The sequence below is a fragment of the Phycomyces blakesleeanus genome (genome assembly GCF_001638985.1).
Source record: "Phycomyces blakesleeanus NRRL 1555(-) unplaced genomic scaffold PHYBLscaffold_41, whole genome shotgun sequence".
Taxonomy (NCBI): domain Eukaryota; kingdom Fungi; phylum Mucoromycota; class Mucoromycetes; order Mucorales; family Phycomycetaceae; genus Phycomyces; species Phycomyces blakesleeanus.
Window position 1 is genome coordinate 28,487 of NW_017265190.1, and position 21,732 is coordinate 50,218.

A 21,732-nucleotide genomic window follows, 5' to 3' on the forward strand; every position below is an offset into this window, starting at 1 on the left:
TTTTGTGCAATAGCACTTCTTATTATAAAGTTCAGAAGTAGAGGACATGGTGTTTATTTTGTTATAAATGTTAAGATAAAAGGGAAACAAGTGTTACATTTACTTTATTTGTTCAAACTTTATAATAATAATAATAATAATAAAATAACTTGGATGGTTATTATATCCGAGCCAATAGAAAATTACAACATGACTTTATGAACATGTACACCAAAAAACATGCTGAGATGAAAAATTGCTCTAAATATCCACATGTAACCATGAACCTTCACATAAGGGTATTCAGGGTCATTTCTCCAGTGAGAGATAACCAATCTTTGGATTATCTTTCAATAGATAGGGAACACATTCTATATAGCTCAATCTCAAAGGTGTATAGGTAGAAGGTCCTAAACAAACTAATTGGGATCCTGGTGATCTTCTTTTATTTCTTTTGGCTCTAGTGCTCTTATTCATTTTAAACATATTTAATTGTATTGTTAAGCTTTAATAAAAATAGGGTAGAGGTTTGGAATTTTACACATAACTTGGTATTAATTATTGTATCACTAAAATGGGTTAGTTTACAGAGATCAAAAGCTTGATGGCTGTAAAAAGTCACATGATTGCACTATAGGGAACTGGTTTTTCAAATCTGGAAAACTGGAAAACAGTGTAAATTGGACGAAAGTGTCCCTTTAATTTGGCAGACAAATAAAAATTTTGTCCCTATTTTTGCTGTTCCAGATTTGTGTGGTGACTCTGACAGATTCATCAAAATACTGTCCGACAGCATCATAATTAAAAAGCCTAAAAGTTGATGCCAGTAGTACTTGCACCCCCGACGGGGGTCGAACCCGCAATCCTCAGATTAGAAGTCTGAAGCGTTATCCAATTACGCCACGGGGGCTACTCTCATGTTGGCACATAAGTATTGTAAAATCAACAAAAATTAACACAATTTCGGTTGTCTGGCAGTGCGGTGATGTTGCAGAATTCTTTGTAATTCTAAAAAAAATTATATTCTATTATTTTTTATTATTTTCTGATGGCGGCCGAGGCTGGATAGAAAGCAATTTTTTTATTCGTAGAGCAAAACACTAATAAGTACAATGAAAAAGCATCATCCTGTCAACAATAACTTCAGGCAACCACACATTATATCTTATTTTCTCACTATATTTAACTGAACCACTACGGCAGAGAAAATGGTAACATGTTACCACTTTGGTAACATAACTACCATTTTTTACTATGTAAAAAATGGCAGTTATTTATTATGTAAAAAGCCAAAACAAGCACTGTTACCATTTTTCAAAAAAAAAATCAAGCGTCCTTCCTTTCCTCTATTACATTCTTTCTTTTGTTCTATTGCTTTCAATTCTAGCACAACCTCTTGTTTTTCCTTTGCAGCTTTAACAGAATGGTCTGTTTTTTATTATACAATATTGAATCGGGTTTAATTGAATTGAATCTTTATTTTAATGCATGTTTTATTAAATGAAAATGATAATAATAATAGTAATAATGAAAAAACAATTCCATTGACCACTCACAATAAAAAATAGTTCTGTTTAGCTACTGCAAAATGTATGCAGTAAAACACTACTATTCAAATTGTATTTCATATACTTTGGGTATTCTAATATATCTTAGATAGCACTTATTATTTTTTACCGAGTTCTACAAATATACTAATATTAGAGAAAAAACTTAAAATAAATAAATAGATATAATATTATTATAATGCTTACCTTTATATAATATGCTTACTTGTTCAGTAAAATAAGCATTTACTCTAAGAATATATATATATATTAAAGAATGTATTAATATTTAAGATCTATATATAAGAAAAGCAATAAAACATAAGCACTATAGAAAGTTGTTATCGTAGAAGAAGAAAAACTTGAGCAAAGATTCAAGTCATGTAACATGAAGCTAATTCGAATCTGATTTATACAACCGAAATGAGCATCTTGTTAGAAAGCTCAACGTGTTTATTCTACTCAATATACTTACATATAATAGAACGACTCCCAAGTATAATATATCAGTACAAAAATATTACTATTAATTTTTTTCTCAAAAAAAAAGCTATATACTATTTCCTTTTATATTTGAATATAGCGGAATTGTAGATGCTATACATTAGCTTCAAATTCTTGTAATCACAACATTAGCAATCATATGAAAGAGGTCAATAAATTTTTTATATAAAAGAAAAAAGGAATAAAAAACATAAAAAGAAAAATGACGAGATAAGAAAAAAAATGCACTAAAGACAGACTAAAAAAATCAAACTCGGCCAATCACAGCAGCCAAACTACGATCTTCGGCTTCTCTTGCGAGCAGGCTCAACACTTGCTGTGGGTGGAGGAGACCTACATAAAAGAGTAAGAAGTTTATATTAGTTTTATATTAACAGCGCATGAGAAAAAGCAATAATGGTAACTTACAGCACATCTGCCATTATGGGCGACTCAACATCACCAGTTTCTGACATATCAGGAGAAGAAAGCGAAGAATCACTTATGTCTCGCTGTGTCTATAGCATAATAAAAGGAAACGATGTTAATTAAAGTTTACAATATATAGATTTGTTAATTGATAAACTTACTTTGTTCTTCTCTGCCATTCTTCTCTTGTGCGTCTGGTTGTCGCTCTTGAAGCTTTTCTGAAGAAGGCTTCTTGCACACCACATTCTTTTACATTGGTGGATGTGCAATCCACCATTCTTCACCAACCTCTCCAAATGCATCATGTAGTATTCCCTGTTTTTCTCTGGGATATTCTTCCATTCTTTTGAGGCCGCAGGATAGTCTTTGTCAATGATATCATGCTTTACCGTACGGCCTAATGTTTTGAGATGCAGTCTTTTTACTGTCAAATCATGGTCTGAAAGAGGGACTAATGGGGGCAAAGGCTGCCCTTGTGGAACTTCTTTGCAGCGCGCCTTCCAGTCCTGCTCGTGAAGAATCTGAAGCAACAGATTGTATTTTTGCGCTTCGTTTTTTCCTTTGAACTCGCCACCAGTATTGATTACTCACTTACCGAGCTGATCAGGGTACTCTGTGAGCTGGGCTCTTTTCACAGACTCGGCAATGCGCTCAAGAGCTACAAAAAATGTATGACAATATTAATAAAGTAAATAAACATCTAAGCACAGAATATATATGACTTACAACTCTGCTCAATAATGCTTTGTTGCATTGTAGTTAGATCTTCCGCACTGACTGCTGGTGCAAATTGATTGCTGAATTGCCTTTGAAGCTTGCGCAATGTTTGCTTGATTTCAGCAAGATCAACCTCAATCTTTTGAATTGAGTTGAGGAGAGTTGTGTTAATATTGGACATGTTTAAGTTTTTTTTTAGCTATAAGCAGTGAGTTGAAAAGAAAAGGTGATAGTTTAGACAAGTAGAATAAGAGCGATTTGAGTTTGAGAAAGGCAACGATTTATTACAAGCAATTGATAGCTATTTATATGAAAAAGATACAGACAGATGTACAAACAAAACATATAAAAGAAGGGATGCTTATGCACTTGTATGCACCTGTCTGCACCTGTCTGCAGTAGCTCATGTGAACATGATACAGTCTTTTTGTGTCAACACAACAAAACTGTAAGAAATATAAAGATAAAATGAATTAGACTTTAAATCAATATTATATGTATAAATGTTCATACTTTGCACCGTCTACATATTAAACGTTTTAAAGTATATGATATAATAATATAACTCTATACATATTGCAGATATAGCATGAAATTTGGTTAAAGTTCTCGATGACAAAACTCTGTACCAGTTAAAATTATAACTTTAAATATACTCTACAGTAGCTATATAACATCTGAATATCATATAGTTAATTAGCCCCTTTTTATCAACATTAAAGTAAATGTTATGATACTCAAGTTCATATCATACTTATTATCATTATCGACTAAAACTTTTGATTGATGCTGTCATCAAAGGTAAAAATAATTTTAACTGTAATTACTATTATTTACCAACGGGCATTTTTGACTGAAACCGTACATTTTTGAAAAAGGTGTGCTTTAACTCACATCGGCACTTTCAATTAACACCCCTTTCGATCAGTAGTGCTTATCTTGATGATGTCAGTAAAAGAGTATCAGACTATAGCCCTCATTATCTATATCTATTTCTTTAAGTTTTATACATAAACAAGAAAATAATGCTATTAGCTAAATATATATTCACTATCTCAAAAATATTATTAGTACAACACAGATAATATAAATATGTCTTTTCTGCCAATGTGTTTAGACAGTACTACTTTTTTTTAACTGTTAATTATTAGAAGGCTGTTTTTCTTTGCCTTTGGTATTAGAGAGTAATTGATAATTTATTTAAAAAAAAAACATAAATTATTTGGTCATTAATTATCCTAAATATACATATACCTCTTTATAAAGCCCAAAGAATATCTAATCGCTCACAAGTAAAGAGTACATATCTGTTTCACCGGTGCTCTTTTAATGGTACCCCCTTGTCAACCAAGAAGTATTTTAACTTACATCATAATTATTAATGAAGAAGAATCTTTCCAACCACGGGAATTATTTACTGACAGGTGTTTCACCTAGCATTGTCATTACTGTAATCATTGCTATATCATCATTATGAGAGAGAAAAAGAAAAAGAGCCGCAAGCATTTTGGTTAAAAAATAAAGAGTATATAAAGATGTCTTTTACATTTAACAAATAGCACCAAAATCCTCTTCGCAGCTTTATTTTATATATTACATACGTACCAACCCAACCAATATGTCTTCTTCCAACGCCAGCCAGCAGAGAGATAGAATATCTACACAGCAATACCAATGTGATCAATGTGTCTTGTTTTTTGATAACTATCAGAAGCTGCAAAACCACAAGAGAATTCACAGAGGAGATTCAGCAACAATGACTGAAATTGACCAGTCTATTCTGGATGATATTGACATGTACCATGACGAAAATGATACTAGTAATGAAGATGAATCTGTTAGCAATTCAGGTAATGAAAAGAGCTGTAATTGTATTATTTATTTTCCAATTACTAAATAATGTATTACAGAATATACTATGGAGTCTATGGAGCTTGATAATACTATTTCATATAAGTGCACATGTAATTTTGAGGACAGTGAGGGTGAAGCTCACATTTACGACAGCAGCCAAATCAGTACAAATACTTTTACCAAGGCCGAGTTGATGAGTATTCATCTGTCTCAATTGATGCTACAGCATAGAATTGCTAGAGCAGCATATAGAGACATTGTTCAATTTATAAACACTGTCATCCGAGACCATGACGATATAATGATGGGTAAAATATTATATTTTCTGTTACCTTGTACTTTAATTCCAGATCACTAACATGTAGTGATATCGTTTTTTTTAGAACCTGGGGCTAAGATCAGTCATGGCGAAACTGTTGATGCTTTGCTCAAGTCAAAGTCAAGTGTCAAGGGCCATGAGTATGATGTCTGCTCTAGTGGTTGTCGATTGTATGGCATTAATGACGACCAGGAATCTTGTGTTGACTGCGGCAAACTGCGATACAAGACTGATCCCGATCAAAGTCAGACACCAGCCGCCAGTATGAAACTTATGTCAGTTGGGGATATGCTTTCTCAAATGTTGGCAGATCCAGCCACAAGAGAACTCCTCTGTTACAGAGCAAACCGGGAATCTGTAGCTGGTCAGCTAACCGACATTTTTGATGGTGACAATTACAAGCAGTTGGTGCAGCAGGGCCTGTTCTCCAATCCCGATGATATTGCCATTGGGCTTTATACCGATGGGTTTGTCAATCAAAAGAAAGGCAAAAACTCATATACCATCATCCATTGCATAATATTCAACCTAGACCCATCCATCAGGTAATTAATTAATTTATTACTATTTATTATTATTATTACATTTTTTTTAAAAAAAAAATTACTAATAAAATACTTAGATATACCAACAAATACCTTTTGCAACTGGCAATCTTGCCTGGCCCCAAGAAGCCAACTCATTTGGACTCCTTTCTTATACCCATCATCAATGAATTGCGAGATCTTGAGGCACATGGCTTGGTTGTCAAGCACAATGGAGTGGAGCTTTGCAGATCCAAGGTCTATCTTCTGCTTGCTTTTGGCGATATTCCAGCTGTAGCTGGTATGGCCCACATTGGTTCCCATACAAGTTTATTTGGTTGCCGTTTTTGTGAGACCAAAGGCAAATGCCCTACTAACAGACGGCATGGCATGTACTTTGATGACATTGCCGCCCGGTTAAGACCTTTGGAAGACTTCAAAGTAGGCAACCCTGTAAGTATACAAATGTTCAATTAGCCATCTTTTTTTCATACTAAATAACTGCTTGTAATAGTCGAAGAACATATACCAGCCGAGCATGTATACCCAACTCTCAACCTTCTCTGGATCATCATTTTTTGCATTAGATGAACTTCATTTAATTGCAAGAGGGATTGGAAAGCTTGTGTATAACCTGATTACCGTCACCCTCACAAAGGAAACCAAATTTTATTATACCCATCCAGACAATACCCTCAATACCACCGAATACCCTTTTCATATACCAAGAGCAGACCTTGTAACAATTGGAAACTGTATCACCAGCTCACAAAAATATATACCCACCTCATTTCAAGGCAGTTTCAACAACATATTTGCCAAGATTGATGGTACTTGCGCAGTGGACTGGCTTGACTTTCTCTTATACCTTGTCCCCACTTTGGTCGTGCCTTATTTACCAAATAGGGCTGTCAAAACAGCTCTATTATCTCTCGTGAAAGGTTGCGCGCTTGCCTTGCAATGGACGTTGACATCAGAATTGCTTGATGAGATGGAGTCGTAAGTTATTATACGTCTCATATATTATCATTACAAATAGCTGATTGTTACCATTTTTTAAATATTAATAATAGATACTTCAAGCACTGGCACTCGTTTTTATACCAACAAGTCCAGAATAATACTCTGTCTCATAGTGTTTTCCGACCAGTGCAACATTACCTGGTCCATATACCCTATATCATCAAGCAGCAAGGCCCCCTGCAATGCTACTCCACTCGCTCAATGGAGAGAGTAATTGGCGTCTTCTCGAAATTGATAAAGTCCAAATCAAAGGGTGGCCGAAACACCAGTTTTCTCGTTGAGCGATTTGCAATTCACAATTATACCAGCACAGCAATCAGCATCTGTGATGAAATCAACCTCATTCGGCCAAAGCCATATGGAAGAGAGAGCTACATGGACCTTCCTAATGATCCTAGTGGTGCGCAGTTGTGGGAGCCATTTCATCAGTTTGTTAATTTGAACAATGATTTGGTGGAAGGTGTAGGCGGCCCTAGTGTGAAGGAAGCTTTATTGAAATACTACCGGAGAACAACAGGCTTGACTGGCCACGAGTTTGGTGACTCTGTTGTTGTTGTAGCTGCACGTCTGTGGATGGACTCGACTGTATATTCCTCATGCATGTACCGAAGAAAGAAAAACGAGACCAGGTGTGGCAACCATTACGTGATGTTTACTTGCTCCTATAGAAAGTAAGTATAATATTTTTCGATATACAATCAAAAGTTGCTTACATTCTATTTATTTATTTATTTTAGCAACCGTAATGTAATTGTTCACAGCTGGCTCATCAGTACAGTATAGTTCTACTTTCAGCATATAGATTTCAATGACTCCCCACACTTTCTTGCTTTCATGGAGGTCATGAAGGAACATGACGCGGCTGGCCATGACTCATCAGTACCTATTGTCAAACAATGGTCACAAAGCACCCGTAAACTAGGCCACCAAACGCAGCCGACTTATGCAGTTATAAGTGTAAATGACATTTGTCATCAGGTTGGTCTGGTCCAATACCCACCAAATGGAAACCAGTTTTATGTAATCGCGCCCTATTATATCTTTAACAACAACATGTGCATTACTAAAGGTAATCTTTCCATTCTGTAATCCTTTTTATTTTTATCTTATTTTTCTATATGCTCTATATCCTTATATCTTTTATATTTTTTATATCATCCTTGTATCTTATATTCTTTTTTTAATTTTCTCTATTTCTTATGTTTTTTTTAATCTCTATATGCCCCATCTTTCTTTTCTTCTTTATATACTCCGGTTTTTTTTCTATTCTCTATACACCTTATGCTTTTCTCTTCATTCCCTATATGCTCTATACGCCATTACGCGATTTAAATAAAATCAAATTGCCAATTCATCAAGATAAAAAGAATATCTAAAAAAAAAGAACATAGTTTAAAAAATAAAAAAAATGGCAGTTATGTTACCATTTCGTTCACACATTCCAAAAATTATTAATCTTAATAATTTTTGACATCTTTGATATTCAATAAAACATATATTTCAATACTCAAAGTAGTCATTACAACTTACAAACATTTTTTACAGTATTGAAAATATTGTACAGCAACAAAAAAAGTGTTTTCATGTTACTTTTTTAAATTGCTACGAATGACATTACCATCTTACAACAAACAGCGGAGATTTTATTGGGTTTCGACCAAAAAAATGGCAGTTATGTGCCTACTTTCGGCCCAACTGCCATTCATCCTGCCGTAGTGATAATTATAACTCATTAACACATTTACTTTTGATGTTAATACTTCATTGGGACTATACACATTTATATAATTAATCATACATTAATTATCCCAAGATTACGTTGCTCTGATTAAGGCTCAGATAGGATTGATTACCTGACCCCAGTCATATAATTTTCCTAATTCAAAATAATATAAATAGCAGTAGTAATTCAGTATAGGAGCCTGATCAAACTTTGATACCAAATTTTTCTCAATAAATAAACTCTACACAAGTTCTCACGAATCTTTGTTTCTCATTTCAAATCTTGAATTCTTTCTTTTACAACTTCTTAAAAACTTTAACCACCACAATAATATTGTTTCTTTGGCTTTAATGTTATATCATACAACCTTTGCGCAGTTGACTACTTGTCTTTTTTATATGGAGAAGTTTAAGTTTTGAAGATTAACATCCTTTTACTAATTATGATAGTGTTTTTGAGAGTGATAAAAGTCATACTAGCTTGTATATAAGAGTAAAATATGTGAAATAAAAGAAAATTTAGCAAGAATGCAAAAGACAATTGTTCTTATTTACACTACACTGTTTGAAGTGTTATATTAATAATTAATATCAAGTCAAATATAATGAGTTTTACAAAGAACTAATTTATATTTCTGATTGACATTGTAGTACATGTTAGCCAACGACCTCCTTCTATATTTTATGCTATGGAATTTGAAAAATACGAGATGAATATATTTTCAAGAATCCAGAGGATAAGGTTCAGCTTTAAAGACTTAGATAGCTGTTAAATATTCAGTGGATAGCTTTAAAGAGAAGCAAAACATTGGAGTTACAATAATTTTACATATTTGGGAGTTAACTTAATCTATGCCTATGCCAATGGCTTGACGGCTTAGATAGCAAACTGACTATTATATACCCAGCTTAGGGTGAAATTGACTTACTTCCAACTCCGACATGACTTCTTTCTATGGAAGAAAATCATCCTCTATTTTTATTTTATTTTAGTTCTGTAATCTCTCTAATAAAACAAATCACAATGCCAAAGAACAATAAAGCTAAAACTATCAACTCATATTACAAGACAACAGATTTGGAAAAAGGAATGACTTTTGGAAGATATAAAGAAGGACGTAGCTCCTATGAGATTTCAGATGCAGAAGGCATATCCCAATTAACTGTTTATTGTATAATTAAAAAATATGAGACAAAGAAGACGTGTGCTGAGAAGGAGCATCCTAAGACCTCTAAGAAGCTATCACCATGGGCAATTCGTTATTTGAAGTTTATCACAAAAAAAATAGACGCGACATATTAGCTACCATCATGTGCAGTGTTAAAGAGATGTATGACATCTCAATCAGTCAAACAACAGTATGCAAATATCTGCATGATATGAACCTTCGCTCTTGTGTTACTGTAGCCAAGCCTTACCTAGATGAAGCACATAAGAGGGCATGCTTGCAATGGGTTAGTGAGCAAAAAATTAGAATAATGAATGGACATCAGTAATTTGGAGTGATAAGTCCAGATTCACCCTTTTTCAGAAAGGTGGGCAGCAATATGTCTGGTGTCAGCTGCATGAGAAATATGCCAGTGACTGTCTGATACCAGCAGTGCAATGGTTGGGTGGTTCAGTATCAGTTTGGAGATGTATCTGGACAGAAGGTATTGGCCCACTCGTTATATTAGATGACTACATGACAAAAGAAATGTTTGTTCAGACACTGAGGAACAACTATCTTTCTTTTCTTGCTGCCCTTTCAGACAAGAACACCACCACCCACCTTCTCCAAGAAGATAATGCCAAGCCACATAAGAGCAAGTTGGCAGAACAGTGGAAAAAAAAAGAAATAATGTGGCTATCTTATCATGACCTGCAAAAGTCCAGATCTCAATTCAATTTAGAATATGTGAAGCTACCTTGATAACAAGATTACAGATAGAAGACTCCAGCCTACCACACTAAAAGAACTGGAAGTTACTTTGTTGGAGGAGAGGGCAGAAATCACAGCAAGTACTTGTGTGAAGTTTTGTCTGAGCATTAAAGATTGTATGATATTAGTTAGGAAGAAGTATGCAGGAGCTATTAACTATTAAACATCCATCAATTTTTAATATAAATAAGTAACACATATTACAAAATATTCCATTCATTTTTTGTCTTTAAGGATCATGTCTTTGAGAACTTATTTAACCTTGAAAAACAAAGGTGTACTTCTCTGATTTTAGCGGAGTTGGAAGTAAGTCACTTTCACTCTAAGCCAGATGTATTTAGAAATGGGGATAAGATATATTGGATTGTAATAGTAATGAATAATTGTGATGTCTATAATAGAAAAGTATAGTTCGAGATGTGACCTAGTCCCACACTGTCATATCACCCCCTCTCTAGCAAGAACTTTGTCTTTGCATGAATGAGTAGATTTGCTCACTGGAAAAAGTAGCAAAATACTGACGTTTATATATGGGCAAACGGTACTGGAATAACGTGATATATCATAGTTGATATTTTTTCCACTAGGTTTTAAGGTCATCTAGCACTGTATGTGCGAGACTTACAAACACTACAGTATATGTAGATGGGGGGTTCAGCAAGTAAGGTTTGGTAGCACTTTTGATATACTTGTTATCACTACGGGAAAAAAAAGTGGGGTTTTATGGCTGCTTTATGGCGGTTTGACAAGGCGGCTTTGTGGCGGTTTTTTGCCAAATATCCACTTTGCCCCCCTGGAGTTTAAATACATATTACAGATCTCCGCTTTCTGATTCTCCTTTGTTGGCTCTTCTATTGGACAGCGTTTCATTCTTTATTGTATAAAGTATATTATATAATCGATTACTTTTATTGGGTACTCTCTTAAATGTCATTTATTACTTTAATATTTTAGCTTAGAAAGGAATTCTATTGGATACTAGTAATTTTTTTTTAATGTTACTTTTATGAAAACAGTTTTTTATTGGATAATATACATGTAAGTGTTTGATCATTTTAATAAATACAAATTTTTATTGGTTATTACAATAGAAGATCATTTTTATTAATCATTTTTATTGGTTGTTATGACAGAAAAAAAATCATATTGCTCATTTTACTGGTTATTATGACAGAAAAATAAATAATATTGTTTATTTTATTGGCTGTTAAAGCATAAAAAAATCTATAGATACATTTTATTGGCTATTTACTATTTAATATTCTAGGTTTTCATAGTAAAATATCCTATTCAATTCCACTACACCGGATTACTTACGAGACTGTAATCTTTTATGGCAGTCCCTCCAGAGATGTGCAACTCTTGCAGTTGATGCCCAGTTTCCGAGACATCTAGTGAAGTCTATACCAGAATCCTTCATTATATTTGCGTGCCTGGCACACATTTCTTTCTTAAGTGCTACTGGTATAGACCCCCAGCTAGGATTAGGACCAAGAGCGATCACTGAAGGATGGGCAGCCATATCATCACATATAAGCTTTGTACACATATTGAGTGTGGCCTTTTCGTTACTTGTTACTTCAATGCCAAGGTCTTCACTTATCATCTTGAAGATATGCTTTAAAGTTATTTCACAGAATATGCTCACCGGTTTGCGGATGGTATTAGCACTAGACTATTAAATGACATATTAATATATATTCAACTCGTTTTATTTTTTGTCTTACAATGGCAGAGACAGAAAGCGAAGTGTGTTGGTTGGAAATGTTTCTATTCTCCAGTTGGCTCTGGAGAGCAGTAATCTCCAAATTCAAACCTTCGATGCTCGTCTTCATTTCGAGCTTCAACTCTTCGATCTGTGCCTTCATTTCAAGTTTGGCCTTTCCTTGGCCTGCCTTCAAAGATAGTATCTCATTGTACATGGCGTGTAGCAAAGAGATGGAATTGTTATCTGTGTTATTCATGTTGAAAGTTTGGTTTACCTGAGAAAAGGATTGTTGTGAAAGAAAGATAAAGGCCAAAAAAATTTTCTATTGTCTATTATTAGTTTCATATAAATGAGTTTAATCTATTGGTCCAACCAATATTATTATTGGGCTACTGTAGTTCTAATAACAGCTATTACGCAATGTTTTAGCTTCTGTTTCTGAGTTTATATTTGTATCATCTATGTCATTGCCTACTTGTAGTCATTAAGTCTATACAAATCTCAACGCTATTAAGTATAAAGGCATATTATTTAAAAGGAATTATCAATATTCATACCTTTATTCTTAAGTGTTTATTTCCAACCTAAAAAATGTCTTCAAATTCAATCCTTGATAGTTACCAATGCAATCAATGCAAAGAGCGCCACACCAATTTAAAAAAAGCCAAGAGTTGTAGAGCTCAATGCTTTAAGAACCGTCATAGAAGACATAATGATATCCAGACTTCACAGACCACGCCTGTTCCTGGACAAGTCAGTGTTGTTTTGAACACTGTCTTGAACGACACTATCGAGTAAGACTACAAATCACATACATACTATTAGAAAGTATAATTAATTATATTGTTACCTTCATAAACAAGCAGAGAACGTGCTGATGCAATCGAAGATCAGATCATGGATACACTCAACAGCGAAGATAACGATGATCCAATTATGAATATCTTCAGTAATGATGACAATGATGAGTCTATGGTAAGATATATATATATGTCTTATTATATAATGCTAATTATTATTTACCTTGTTAAAGTATGATGTGGAACTTGGCAACGACATGGATATCATTGAAAACGAAACATCTCCTTTGGTTTTTGACTTCAGTCAGCCTGCACCTACCCCTGACAAAGACGATGCAAAGAACCTTGAGTTTCTCAAGATCATTAAGGATTTTGGTATCTCCCGCAATGCTCATGAAATGATAGTCAAGCATTTCAACAGCATTTTGGAAACGTCGACTTGTATTACATACAGAGCATGTACTCCCCATCTTGGCAAAAAGCTTTTGAAGCGTTTCTCGGGTGTTGAAGAGACAGTCCATGATATCTGTCAGAGGGGATGTATGCTCTTTACCAGTCCATCCCAGACTGAGTGCTCCAACTGTGGACAAAGCCGGTACAAAACAAGACGCGGAGAAACCGAGGGTGGTGATCTGGTTGCTGCTGCCACGATGATACAGCTTCCATTGGCAAGACAACTGGCTCTTGCGTTAGCCAACGAGAATACAAGAGCAGATATGCATTACCGCCATAATCATGAGCCAAGCTCGGATGGAAGTAAAACCGATGTGTTTGATGGCCAGGTTTACCAGCAAGTAAAACATCTGTTTTCCGGAAAAGATGACGTTGCAATTTCGTTGTCTGTTGAAGGATTCACGCCACACAATGTTCCTGGTTCTGTAACGATCCTCCATACCACCATTCTTAACCTGAATCCCATGGTCCGGTATGAGAGAAGCAGAATGCTCCAGATCGCAATGATCCCAGGTCCAGGTGCACCTGCCAATTTCTGGTTGTTCATGGAACCAACAATGAAAGAGCTCTTGGTGTTGGAGAGCGAAGGGATGGTTGTCAAGACACCAAACGAGACCATTCGTGCCAAGGTACATGTCTTAATGGTCACTGGTGACATTCCCGCCTTAGCAAAGTTGGCATGCCATTCTGGACATATGAGCAAAGACGGTTGCCGTATCTGTCATGTTGTTGGCCAATGTCCCAAGCACGTACAATACTTCAGAACTTTGCCCAGCACCAATATCCGTACACTGGAAAGTTTCCAGAATTTTTCCCAGGCCAGTGCATCCAGCCGCAAAGGGTTAAACGGACAATCCCCCCTGGCAACATTGAAGGTATTCTCTGGACCATTGTTTTTTGCCCTCGATGAGATGCATGGACTTTGCCATGGAATAAGCAAGCAGATCTGGGGTTTGGTTTCTGGTACCTACGGAACAGACCATTGTTTTGCTCTTTCTTCTGGTGTTCGGAAGGAGATCGGTACAGCAATGTACAAAACAAGAAATACCATCCCTACATCCTTCCATGGCGATTGGAGGGATGTATACAAGAACCCCGGGTCGTTCAAGGCCGTCAATTGGGCAGACTTTCTTCTGTTCGTCGTCCCTACGCTGGTAGCAGAGCGTATTGGAGATGCAACTGCCTGGAACGCGTTACTTGGCTTGGTTCAAGCATGTAACCTACTCATGAGCTGGGAGTTATCAGCAGAGGAACAAACCTCTATCAAAAGGTATATTTTAGTAAAAGCTATGTGTTATTCTATTATTTATTCTAACTAATTTTCTTCAGTAAACTTGAAATATAGAACATGTACCTGGAATCGCTGCTTACAAGTGGAAAAATCAAAATCAATATTTTCACTATAAACCAGCATCTTCTTCAGCACTATCCTCTCATGATTGACGCATACGGCCCACCTTGTGCATATAGCGCCAGATCCGTGGAACGGGCAATCGGTGAATACTCAAGGGCTATCAAGAGTAATTCTGCTATAAATGTTAACGCTGGCAATATCATGCTTGGCTTAGCACAAATACGACAAGCAGAGGCCGGAGCCACTGTCATGATTACAGAAGCAAGAACAGCACAACACTTACAATATGAAGATTCCACTGCTGGTTGGCCGTTGACAGATGAGGGTGAGCGTGTTGGTGCTGGGTCTGATATTGAGTTCTGGGGGCCTTTGAGGAATAGAATGATCCGAGATAGTTTTGAAGGCATTTCTTGTCTTTCGAAACTTCTTGAAGACTTCTACGAATCAAAGGGGGAAGAGTGTAGTATGATTGAAGCAGCTATACAAACTAGCCGCAAGGCATTTGTCAATGGTTGTGTGATTGACTCTGCACTCGACCAAAATTGTGTAAGGGAGGCACATAACATCAGATTACAGATTCAGGTTGATGAAAACCGCAACATAAATTCTGCATACTCCCTGGTTTACAAGGATTTCTTCGGAAAAGTTGTTGTCTTCTTTGAGCACAAGCTCAACAACAAGAGATGGCCGCTTGCTCTTGTAGAGATTGTGGCAGTCCGTTTGGTAAATGGTATACCAGTTGTTAACAATGGGCAAATGAAGCCAAAGGTAGTTCACCTGGCAGATGTCAAAGAATTGGTTGGTTTGGTGAAGTCGGACGCGACTATAAATACAACAACAACAACAACATACATAGTGTGGCCAGAGCTTAACCGCGGCCCAAAATTGTCACTTGGTTCTCTTGCAGACCTATAATTTGTTTTTTTTTGTAATACATTTTTTTTTTCAAATTGTCTTAACATATTTTATTTTCTCAGCAGAAAGTTTAGATATTTTCTTCTCTTTTTCTTCTGACTTTTAATAGTCATCAAATGCAATCTACATTTACTAAAAATGTAAAGTCTGTAGTTAAAGCTTACTTTTGTCTATCAGGAGATTTGATTTTAGGTGGTCAATTTGCTTTTTGTCAACCTTTTCAAAAAACAGAGATTTTCTAGTTTCAAATTGGATTTTTAGTGATTTTTTAATTATTATAGGCCGAAAACATAGTCACAAAAGCAAAAAACCGCCATTTTTTCCCGTAGTGTATGCTTAATAAATAAATAAAAATATTTAAAACTATGGATGTATCTCAGTATTCTTGACACAGAACAGGAAAGGTCAAAGATGGATTACATCATGTATATTGCTCCAATGGTTTATCTGTACTACACCTCACCTTTACTGACCACCTTTACTGACCACCTATACGGACAGTTCTTTAAAACCTCCAATCATCAACAGCAAAAAAACACGTCTTTAAAATTATGGACCAGTAATATGTTCTTTATTTATTTGGTTTCCCATTCTTATTAGGTTGGTAATGGTTTACACTTTTATTTTTATTGGAAAGAATAGAATGTTTTTAGATTTCAAATCTAATAAAGCTATTCTATATCTTCAGCTACTTCTTGCTTGGCAAGCTTGTTATATTTGGGAAGAAAATTTTTTTACAAAAAACAAATACCTGAAGAAAATGAGATGCTCGTTACCTTTTTTTAGGGGTAAGAGCAGTACTCTTTGAGAATAGATAAAACATTAGTGATGGGAGTGCGTGCGTGTTTTATACTGCAAATGTTATGCACTAACTAATATTTACATTGGAAGTACCCAGTACAAATGAACAAAGAAATAAAACATTTACAGTAAAGCACGAGATTATGATTTCTTTGACTATAAAACGATAGGAAAGAATTAATTTTTGTGAATTGCGTGATAGAATAATTGATTTACATACCAAAGGCAAAGGATTTCTTTGCAGACCAAGATATTATCTGTAAAGCAGTAATATCGTCTCTAGTAGAGAATATACATTAATATACAGTATAAATAATATTATTGTATGTATAGAAGTAAATAAAAGGCTTACCATGGCAGTGACAGTAGCATGGGATAGAAGTTCTTGAGGAATAGCACGTTTGTAAGAGGGATGTTCATCTATAATAGAAATTATATTCAGTTAGATAAATATTAAAAAGAAATAGATTAAAATAAAATAGAATATTACCGTGTCAATATCCGTGTTTGATTGTAGAGAGTATTTTTGGCGATATGACCTATATTAAAGAAAGAAAAAAGTCAGAATGATTGTATGGAATGATGGCATAAAGTATATTTACTAACCCTGGCTAATCCGGATGACTGTTGTGAAGATGGCACATCAGAATGAGACGAAGAGTGAGTTTTTACAACATTAAAATATATTGTTATTTTTTAGTTATACATAAAGAAGTATATATTTCTTTTAAAACAAAGAAAGTGCCTTACCATAAAACCTTACGAGTGTAAAGAGTGAAGAGAGAGAAACAGAGAGAATACCTATGACAGATAAAAAAATTAATTCTTTTGTTCTTTGTAAAGAAGTATTTTGAACCAAAAACAATCTTACCAGAAAAATTTGCAAATATAACAAGAATTGAAAAGAGAGAGAAAAGAGGGAAATAACAAAAAACGAATAAAAAAAGTAAAAAAAAAAATCTTAAAAAAAAAAGAAAAAAGTGTGTTTAAAACAAAAGACTAAAATGATTTCATCAAGTCCCAAAGCAATATGAAAACCGATTTACATCTCAGTCATTACAAGAAGTATTAATAGAGATTCGTATACCAAATATGTTTTGAATATATATAATAATCATACCTTTCATATAATACACTTTCCCTTGCTCTTACTCTCTTGCTACTTACTACACTTATACTCCCAAATCAATACACTTGTTCTAACAATTCAAGTATGTAAACTTGATACGGTTTATTTTTAATTAAATTTACATAAATTTAATTGTAGAATGACAGCAATAATAATAATATAATCTGAAACTAATCATTATAACCTTTCATTTTATTATATTCTGTAGATAATGACTAACACAAGACGTGAACGCGCAATTGCCCTTCGTTCTGTTGAGATTATCAATCAGCAGCTTATGGAAATACTTTCTACTGTAAGAGCTGATATGTCTACTGTAAAAGGACAGATCAGCAATGTTGAGCAAACTCTGACCAACATGAATGGCAGAATTGGCGTTCTTGCCACCACCAGCACCAACACCATCAGTGCCATAGATAGTTTGGCCAGAACTCCCCTTGCTGCTCCTGTGAGAGCCGAACTCACTGTTGCTGCACCTGTTGTCATCTCCAACCATGAGCCTACCCGTGAAGAATCTAATGCAGTTTATGTGAGTAACATATTATAAAATATTTTATCAATTCATTTTCTCATGATTTATTTATCAGGCTCATATTCACAACCTTATGTAGAAACCCAAGCTTAGCTTAAGAACGCCAGAAAATATCCTGGCCAACAACCTCAAGCCCAGATGGGATACAAATGTTGCTTTCAACAAATCTCCCAACAGGGAGATAGCCAAGAGACTTCTTTCTAACCTTGAGCGCAGGTTTGGTTCCTCTAGTATGAGACGGAGTGACCTCCAAAAGAGGTTGCACACCAACTTCACTAGTAGAACCCATTGTAAGAGAATGTCTGATGATGAGATAGCGGAAACAAACGCTCTTACACAAAGAGCAGCCCGTGCAGATGATATGAGTATTATGCTAATATATATAGTTTATAGTTGAAAATTAAAAATAAAAATAACAAATTAACAAAACTTATTACTAGAATGAGTGTCACCGTGTACTGGCCTACAAAGACAATAAGGAGGCAATTGATCTTGTAATGCTCAGAGACTGTGCCAACACTCTCCAAAAAGCAGTAATGTCAGATGGAGAGTCTGCCAATGAAATAGACGAGGATGGCATAAAACATGTCATTCATATTGTACAACCAGGCTGGAGAAGTGATGAGGTAGATTAATTTGGAGTAATACGTTTGTATTGGTGTATTATTATATTGAGTGAATTATTAACAAATATATTTCAGTGCAACCGTTTCATTGCACTTGTTGACACTTATGCTGTCCAGGCCATGGGGTCAAGTGCTAATCAAAGGATTCGTAGGATCACTACTAGTGTGTCCAACTCAGCAGTCCTGGATAACATTAGCCCCAATTTTCCTTGGTGGGCTCTTAGAGACGGGCTCTAAATAAAAAAAAATGTTTCTCTCTTTTTATCTACATATTACTTTTTACATACACAATACTATCAATATATATAGGGAATTTGTTCTGTTTTTTTTTGTATAAGAAAAGGAAATTCAAGTGGGTGTTTTTTTTTATTTTAAGCATAAAGCTTTTTTGGCAAAGCAATTACTAACATCTTACTAACATTTCTACTTGTAGTAATCCTGGCTGTAGCAATCTCTAAAAAGATGCGGTGCACAGGTACAATGCAATGGCGACTATCAGGGGAGAAGGTGGGGAGACAAAACTCAAGATCGTCATCCTCACGCGATCTATCAGAGGAAGTATTAAACCACTTGATATATGTGAATACATGTCGATGATCATGAACCATGCGAGTCAGGTGGAGATTGCTATTAGAAGGGTGTGTAAAGGAGTGTGTGAGGAGATACTGTATTTGTCCAGCATAGGCTAGGGTATTTCTACCGTCACTACCAACAAACATTATGTGGACAAGAGAACCACAACTAGCTGAACCGTTTTTACCACGGTACTGTTGACCAAGTAAGTCAATGAACTTCAAATTTGTGATTTCATTGTCAACAAAGGAGTTTGTGAGCGTGGCATATTGGTAACTGACAAGGTTGGGAAGATCATAGGATGTTTTGTAGTGCTGAAGCAGATGGGCATAGTCGGTTTCATCCATCAGTGATGATTTTTTTAGCTGAAGAGGAAAAGTCGAAGGATGGAGAGGTTTGTCACCCTTTGGAGGAAGATGTGAGTTGGACGATACTAGTAAAAATGATTGCAATCAGAATGGACGGGAGGAGAGAGTAATTACTGTGGTGGTAGGTGTGAATTTCGGAGAAAGCTTTGAGAGAATATTGAAAAAGGGGACGTGGCTAGAACTTTTCAGAACAGCATTGGTATAGTCACCCTTGAATGCATTTTGAACAAAACTTCTCATATATGTTGCCTCAAAACTATCTTTTCCGTTTGTCTTTATATGCTTCAACAGGCCATTGTATCTCTCAAACCCAAAGAGCCAGTAACTATACACGGGTCCAAAATCACAAATGGTCTCGCAAAGGTGGAGGTGCAGGTGCATGTTGCAGGTGAGGATGGTGGGAGTGTAGAGTTTGGTAGCCTTTTTGCAAAACATTTCCAGATAGTCGTGGGCACTGTTCACTTCATCAAATGTGATGCTTGGCTTGATAAGATAGCGGCATGCACAGACAAAATTCATCCAGTTGTTGTATATTTCAAATGGTAGAACACCATGCAGCAGAACAGGAGAATACACCAGTACCCAGGATTTCCAGTCGTTGGCTTTCATGTAAGGAAAGCCTTTTCCAATCTTCAATGTCAGCTTTGTATAATCCCTTGGAAGGACCATTGTCTCTGTGATTTTTTCCATGGCAGCAAACTCTTTGCCTCCAATCGTTTTCTTATCGACCCACCAGTCTATCATTCTCTTTGGCGTCCCCAGGAATAAATTATGCATGGGATCAATGATCGTTCCATGTACTAGATCAAAGTATCCAAGGCGTTGCAACTGCGACCATCAAACACCATATTCAATCTCCAGCTGGTGCCTTTCTGAGAGTGTACTCGCACTCTTCCACTCCTCAGCATGCAACCTGTTCTCTACACCACTACGAATATTCCAAAGCAAATAATCGAATCCACTGAAGTTCACCTGATTTGTGTTGGGCAATCTGGGGAATTTGGTTGTACACTTGTAGCACGCACATGTACTATTGTGGGCTGTAAATCCACTTGTTCTCCTGGCAGCAGGGATGTTACACGCAACCATCAGCAAGGCAGCACGGACATTAGCACCAGAAGGGCACTTATAGGTTGGGACTCGCATTCCAACATACAACTGTTTCATCTTATTTACCATGGGCTTGAGATAGTTATTTATCTCCTCGCATCTTGGCTCCTTGGGACCAGGCATCAAACCAACCAGAATTGTGTTCTCAGGCTTGAACCGTACCTCTTGAGCCAGATTATTTACAACTAAGTAAATTGCACCAGAAGAGTAACTAACTCCATCGAATGGCTGGAACCAGTCTATGTTGAGTGTCAACATCAATGAGTGAGGACAAGCAACAAATGAGACACCACTTGCATCCTTCAGCTCTTTCCACATTGCTTCATTGTATATGTCGCACATAGTATTGACAATCTTAAGCTCCGTGTTCCAGTGACGGATTTGCTCTTCAAAACCAGGACAAAAGAAAAGAACAGACAAAGCTTGCTTGAGGGACTGGTACAAGTACGCTTGCTTTGATACCAGTGCACCTGAAGTTGACTCTTTCACCAACTTACAACTACAAGGAGAGCGTGCACCAACATTTGTGAAAACACAATGGGGAGGTACGGACATGTTTTCTTCATAGATGCAATGGCAGTTTGGACATAACACAAATTGCTTGATGCCTTTGGTGATGGACAAAAAGCCAGTCTTTTTATGTAGCCCAGCCTGACTTTCAGGAAGTTGGAAATCTTGTCCATAAATCTTCAAGAGCTTGTTAATGAACTCAATAAAGACAATAGAACCCTTATTGACCACGTAACAAGATGCAAACAGCACTGTAAAAGTAGCAATAAATCTGTGCACTGGATTCTCAGACATACCAGAAGCAGCAAAAGGGTGTTTTTTTTAAAAAAAAATT

At 35.8% G+C, this 21,732-nt stretch overlaps 7 protein-coding genes and 1 non-coding gene across 8 annotated transcripts; 4 read left to right on the plus strand and 4 right to left on the minus strand.

The window, feature by feature from the left end:
- Positions 1 to 815: 815 nt before the first annotated feature.
- PHYBLDRAFT_t292 lies at positions 816 to 889 on the minus strand. The gene has a single exon. It is a non-coding gene; the product is annotated as a tRNA-Arg (tRNA).
- On the minus strand, positions 867 to 3,336 carry PHYBLDRAFT_175744 (hypothetical protein; the record flags this gene model as incomplete). Its single annotated transcript, XM_018437560.1, has 10 exons — positions 867 to 977; positions 1,203 to 1,231; positions 1,333 to 1,407; positions 1,657 to 1,662; positions 1,734 to 1,777; positions 2,310 to 2,363; positions 2,439 to 2,527; positions 2,600 to 2,997; positions 3,034 to 3,096; positions 3,165 to 3,336. 10 exons carry the CDS (start codon positions 3,334 to 3,336, stop codon positions 867 to 869), a joined length of 1,041 nt encoding a protein of 346 aa, XP_018283821.1.
- Positions 3,337 to 4,773: 1,437 nt separating this feature from the next.
- PHYBLDRAFT_175745 (C2H2-type zinc finger transcription factor) lies at positions 4,774 to 9,370 on the plus strand (the record flags this gene model as incomplete). The annotated part of the gene is made up of 9 exons (XM_018437561.1): positions 4,774 to 5,005; positions 5,066 to 5,317; positions 5,393 to 5,873; positions 6,233 to 6,305; positions 6,367 to 6,851; positions 6,926 to 7,546; positions 7,613 to 7,622; positions 7,659 to 7,944; positions 9,249 to 9,370. 9 exons carry the CDS (start codon positions 4,774 to 4,776, stop codon positions 9,368 to 9,370), a joined length of 2,562 nt encoding a protein of 853 aa, XP_018283822.1.
- Positions 9,371 to 9,621: 251 nt separating this feature from the next.
- On the plus strand, positions 9,622 to 10,510 carry PHYBLDRAFT_153039 (Homeodomain-like DNA binding domain-containing transcription factor; the record flags this gene model as incomplete). The annotated part of the gene is made up of 3 exons (XM_018433053.1): positions 9,622 to 9,866; positions 9,947 to 10,052; positions 10,130 to 10,510. 3 exons carry the CDS (start codon positions 9,622 to 9,624, stop codon positions 10,508 to 10,510), a joined length of 732 nt encoding a protein of 243 aa, XP_018283823.1.
- A 1,216-nt stretch (positions 10,511 to 11,726) lies between these two features.
- PHYBLDRAFT_175746 (hypothetical protein) lies at positions 11,727 to 12,483 on the minus strand (the record flags this gene model as incomplete). The annotated part of the gene is made up of 3 exons (XM_018437562.1): positions 11,727 to 11,743; positions 11,837 to 12,194; positions 12,247 to 12,483. The coding sequence occupies 3 exons, from the start codon at positions 12,481 to 12,483 to the stop codon at positions 11,727 to 11,729; spliced, it is 612 nt and encodes a 203-aa protein (XP_018283824.1).
- A 335-nt stretch (positions 12,484 to 12,818) lies between these two features.
- PHYBLDRAFT_71694 (hypothetical protein) lies at positions 12,819 to 16,567 on the plus strand (the record flags this gene model as incomplete). The annotated part of the gene is made up of 4 exons (XM_018442526.1): positions 12,819 to 13,021; positions 13,091 to 13,202; positions 13,261 to 13,567; positions 16,536 to 16,567. The coding sequence occupies 4 exons, from the start codon at positions 12,819 to 12,821 to the stop codon at positions 16,565 to 16,567; spliced, it is 654 nt and encodes a 217-aa protein (XP_018283825.1).
- Positions 16,568 to 17,890: 1,323 nt separating this feature from the next.
- Positions 17,891 to 19,074, plus strand: PHYBLDRAFT_175748 (hypothetical protein; the record flags this gene model as incomplete). Its single annotated transcript, XM_018437563.1, has 4 exons — positions 17,891 to 18,208; positions 18,291 to 18,596; positions 18,652 to 18,837; positions 18,913 to 19,074. 4 exons carry the CDS (start codon positions 17,891 to 17,893, stop codon positions 19,072 to 19,074), a joined length of 972 nt encoding a protein of 323 aa, XP_018283826.1.
- Positions 19,075 to 19,208: 134 nt separating this feature from the next.
- PHYBLDRAFT_175749 (hypothetical protein) lies at positions 19,209 to 21,692 on the minus strand (the record flags this gene model as incomplete). The annotated part of the gene is made up of 3 exons (XM_018437564.1): positions 19,209 to 19,814; positions 19,893 to 20,578; positions 21,386 to 21,692. The coding sequence occupies 3 exons, from the start codon at positions 21,690 to 21,692 to the stop codon at positions 19,209 to 19,211; spliced, it is 1,599 nt and encodes a 532-aa protein (XP_018283827.1).
- Between the last annotated feature and the right edge of the window lie 40 nt (positions 21,693 to 21,732).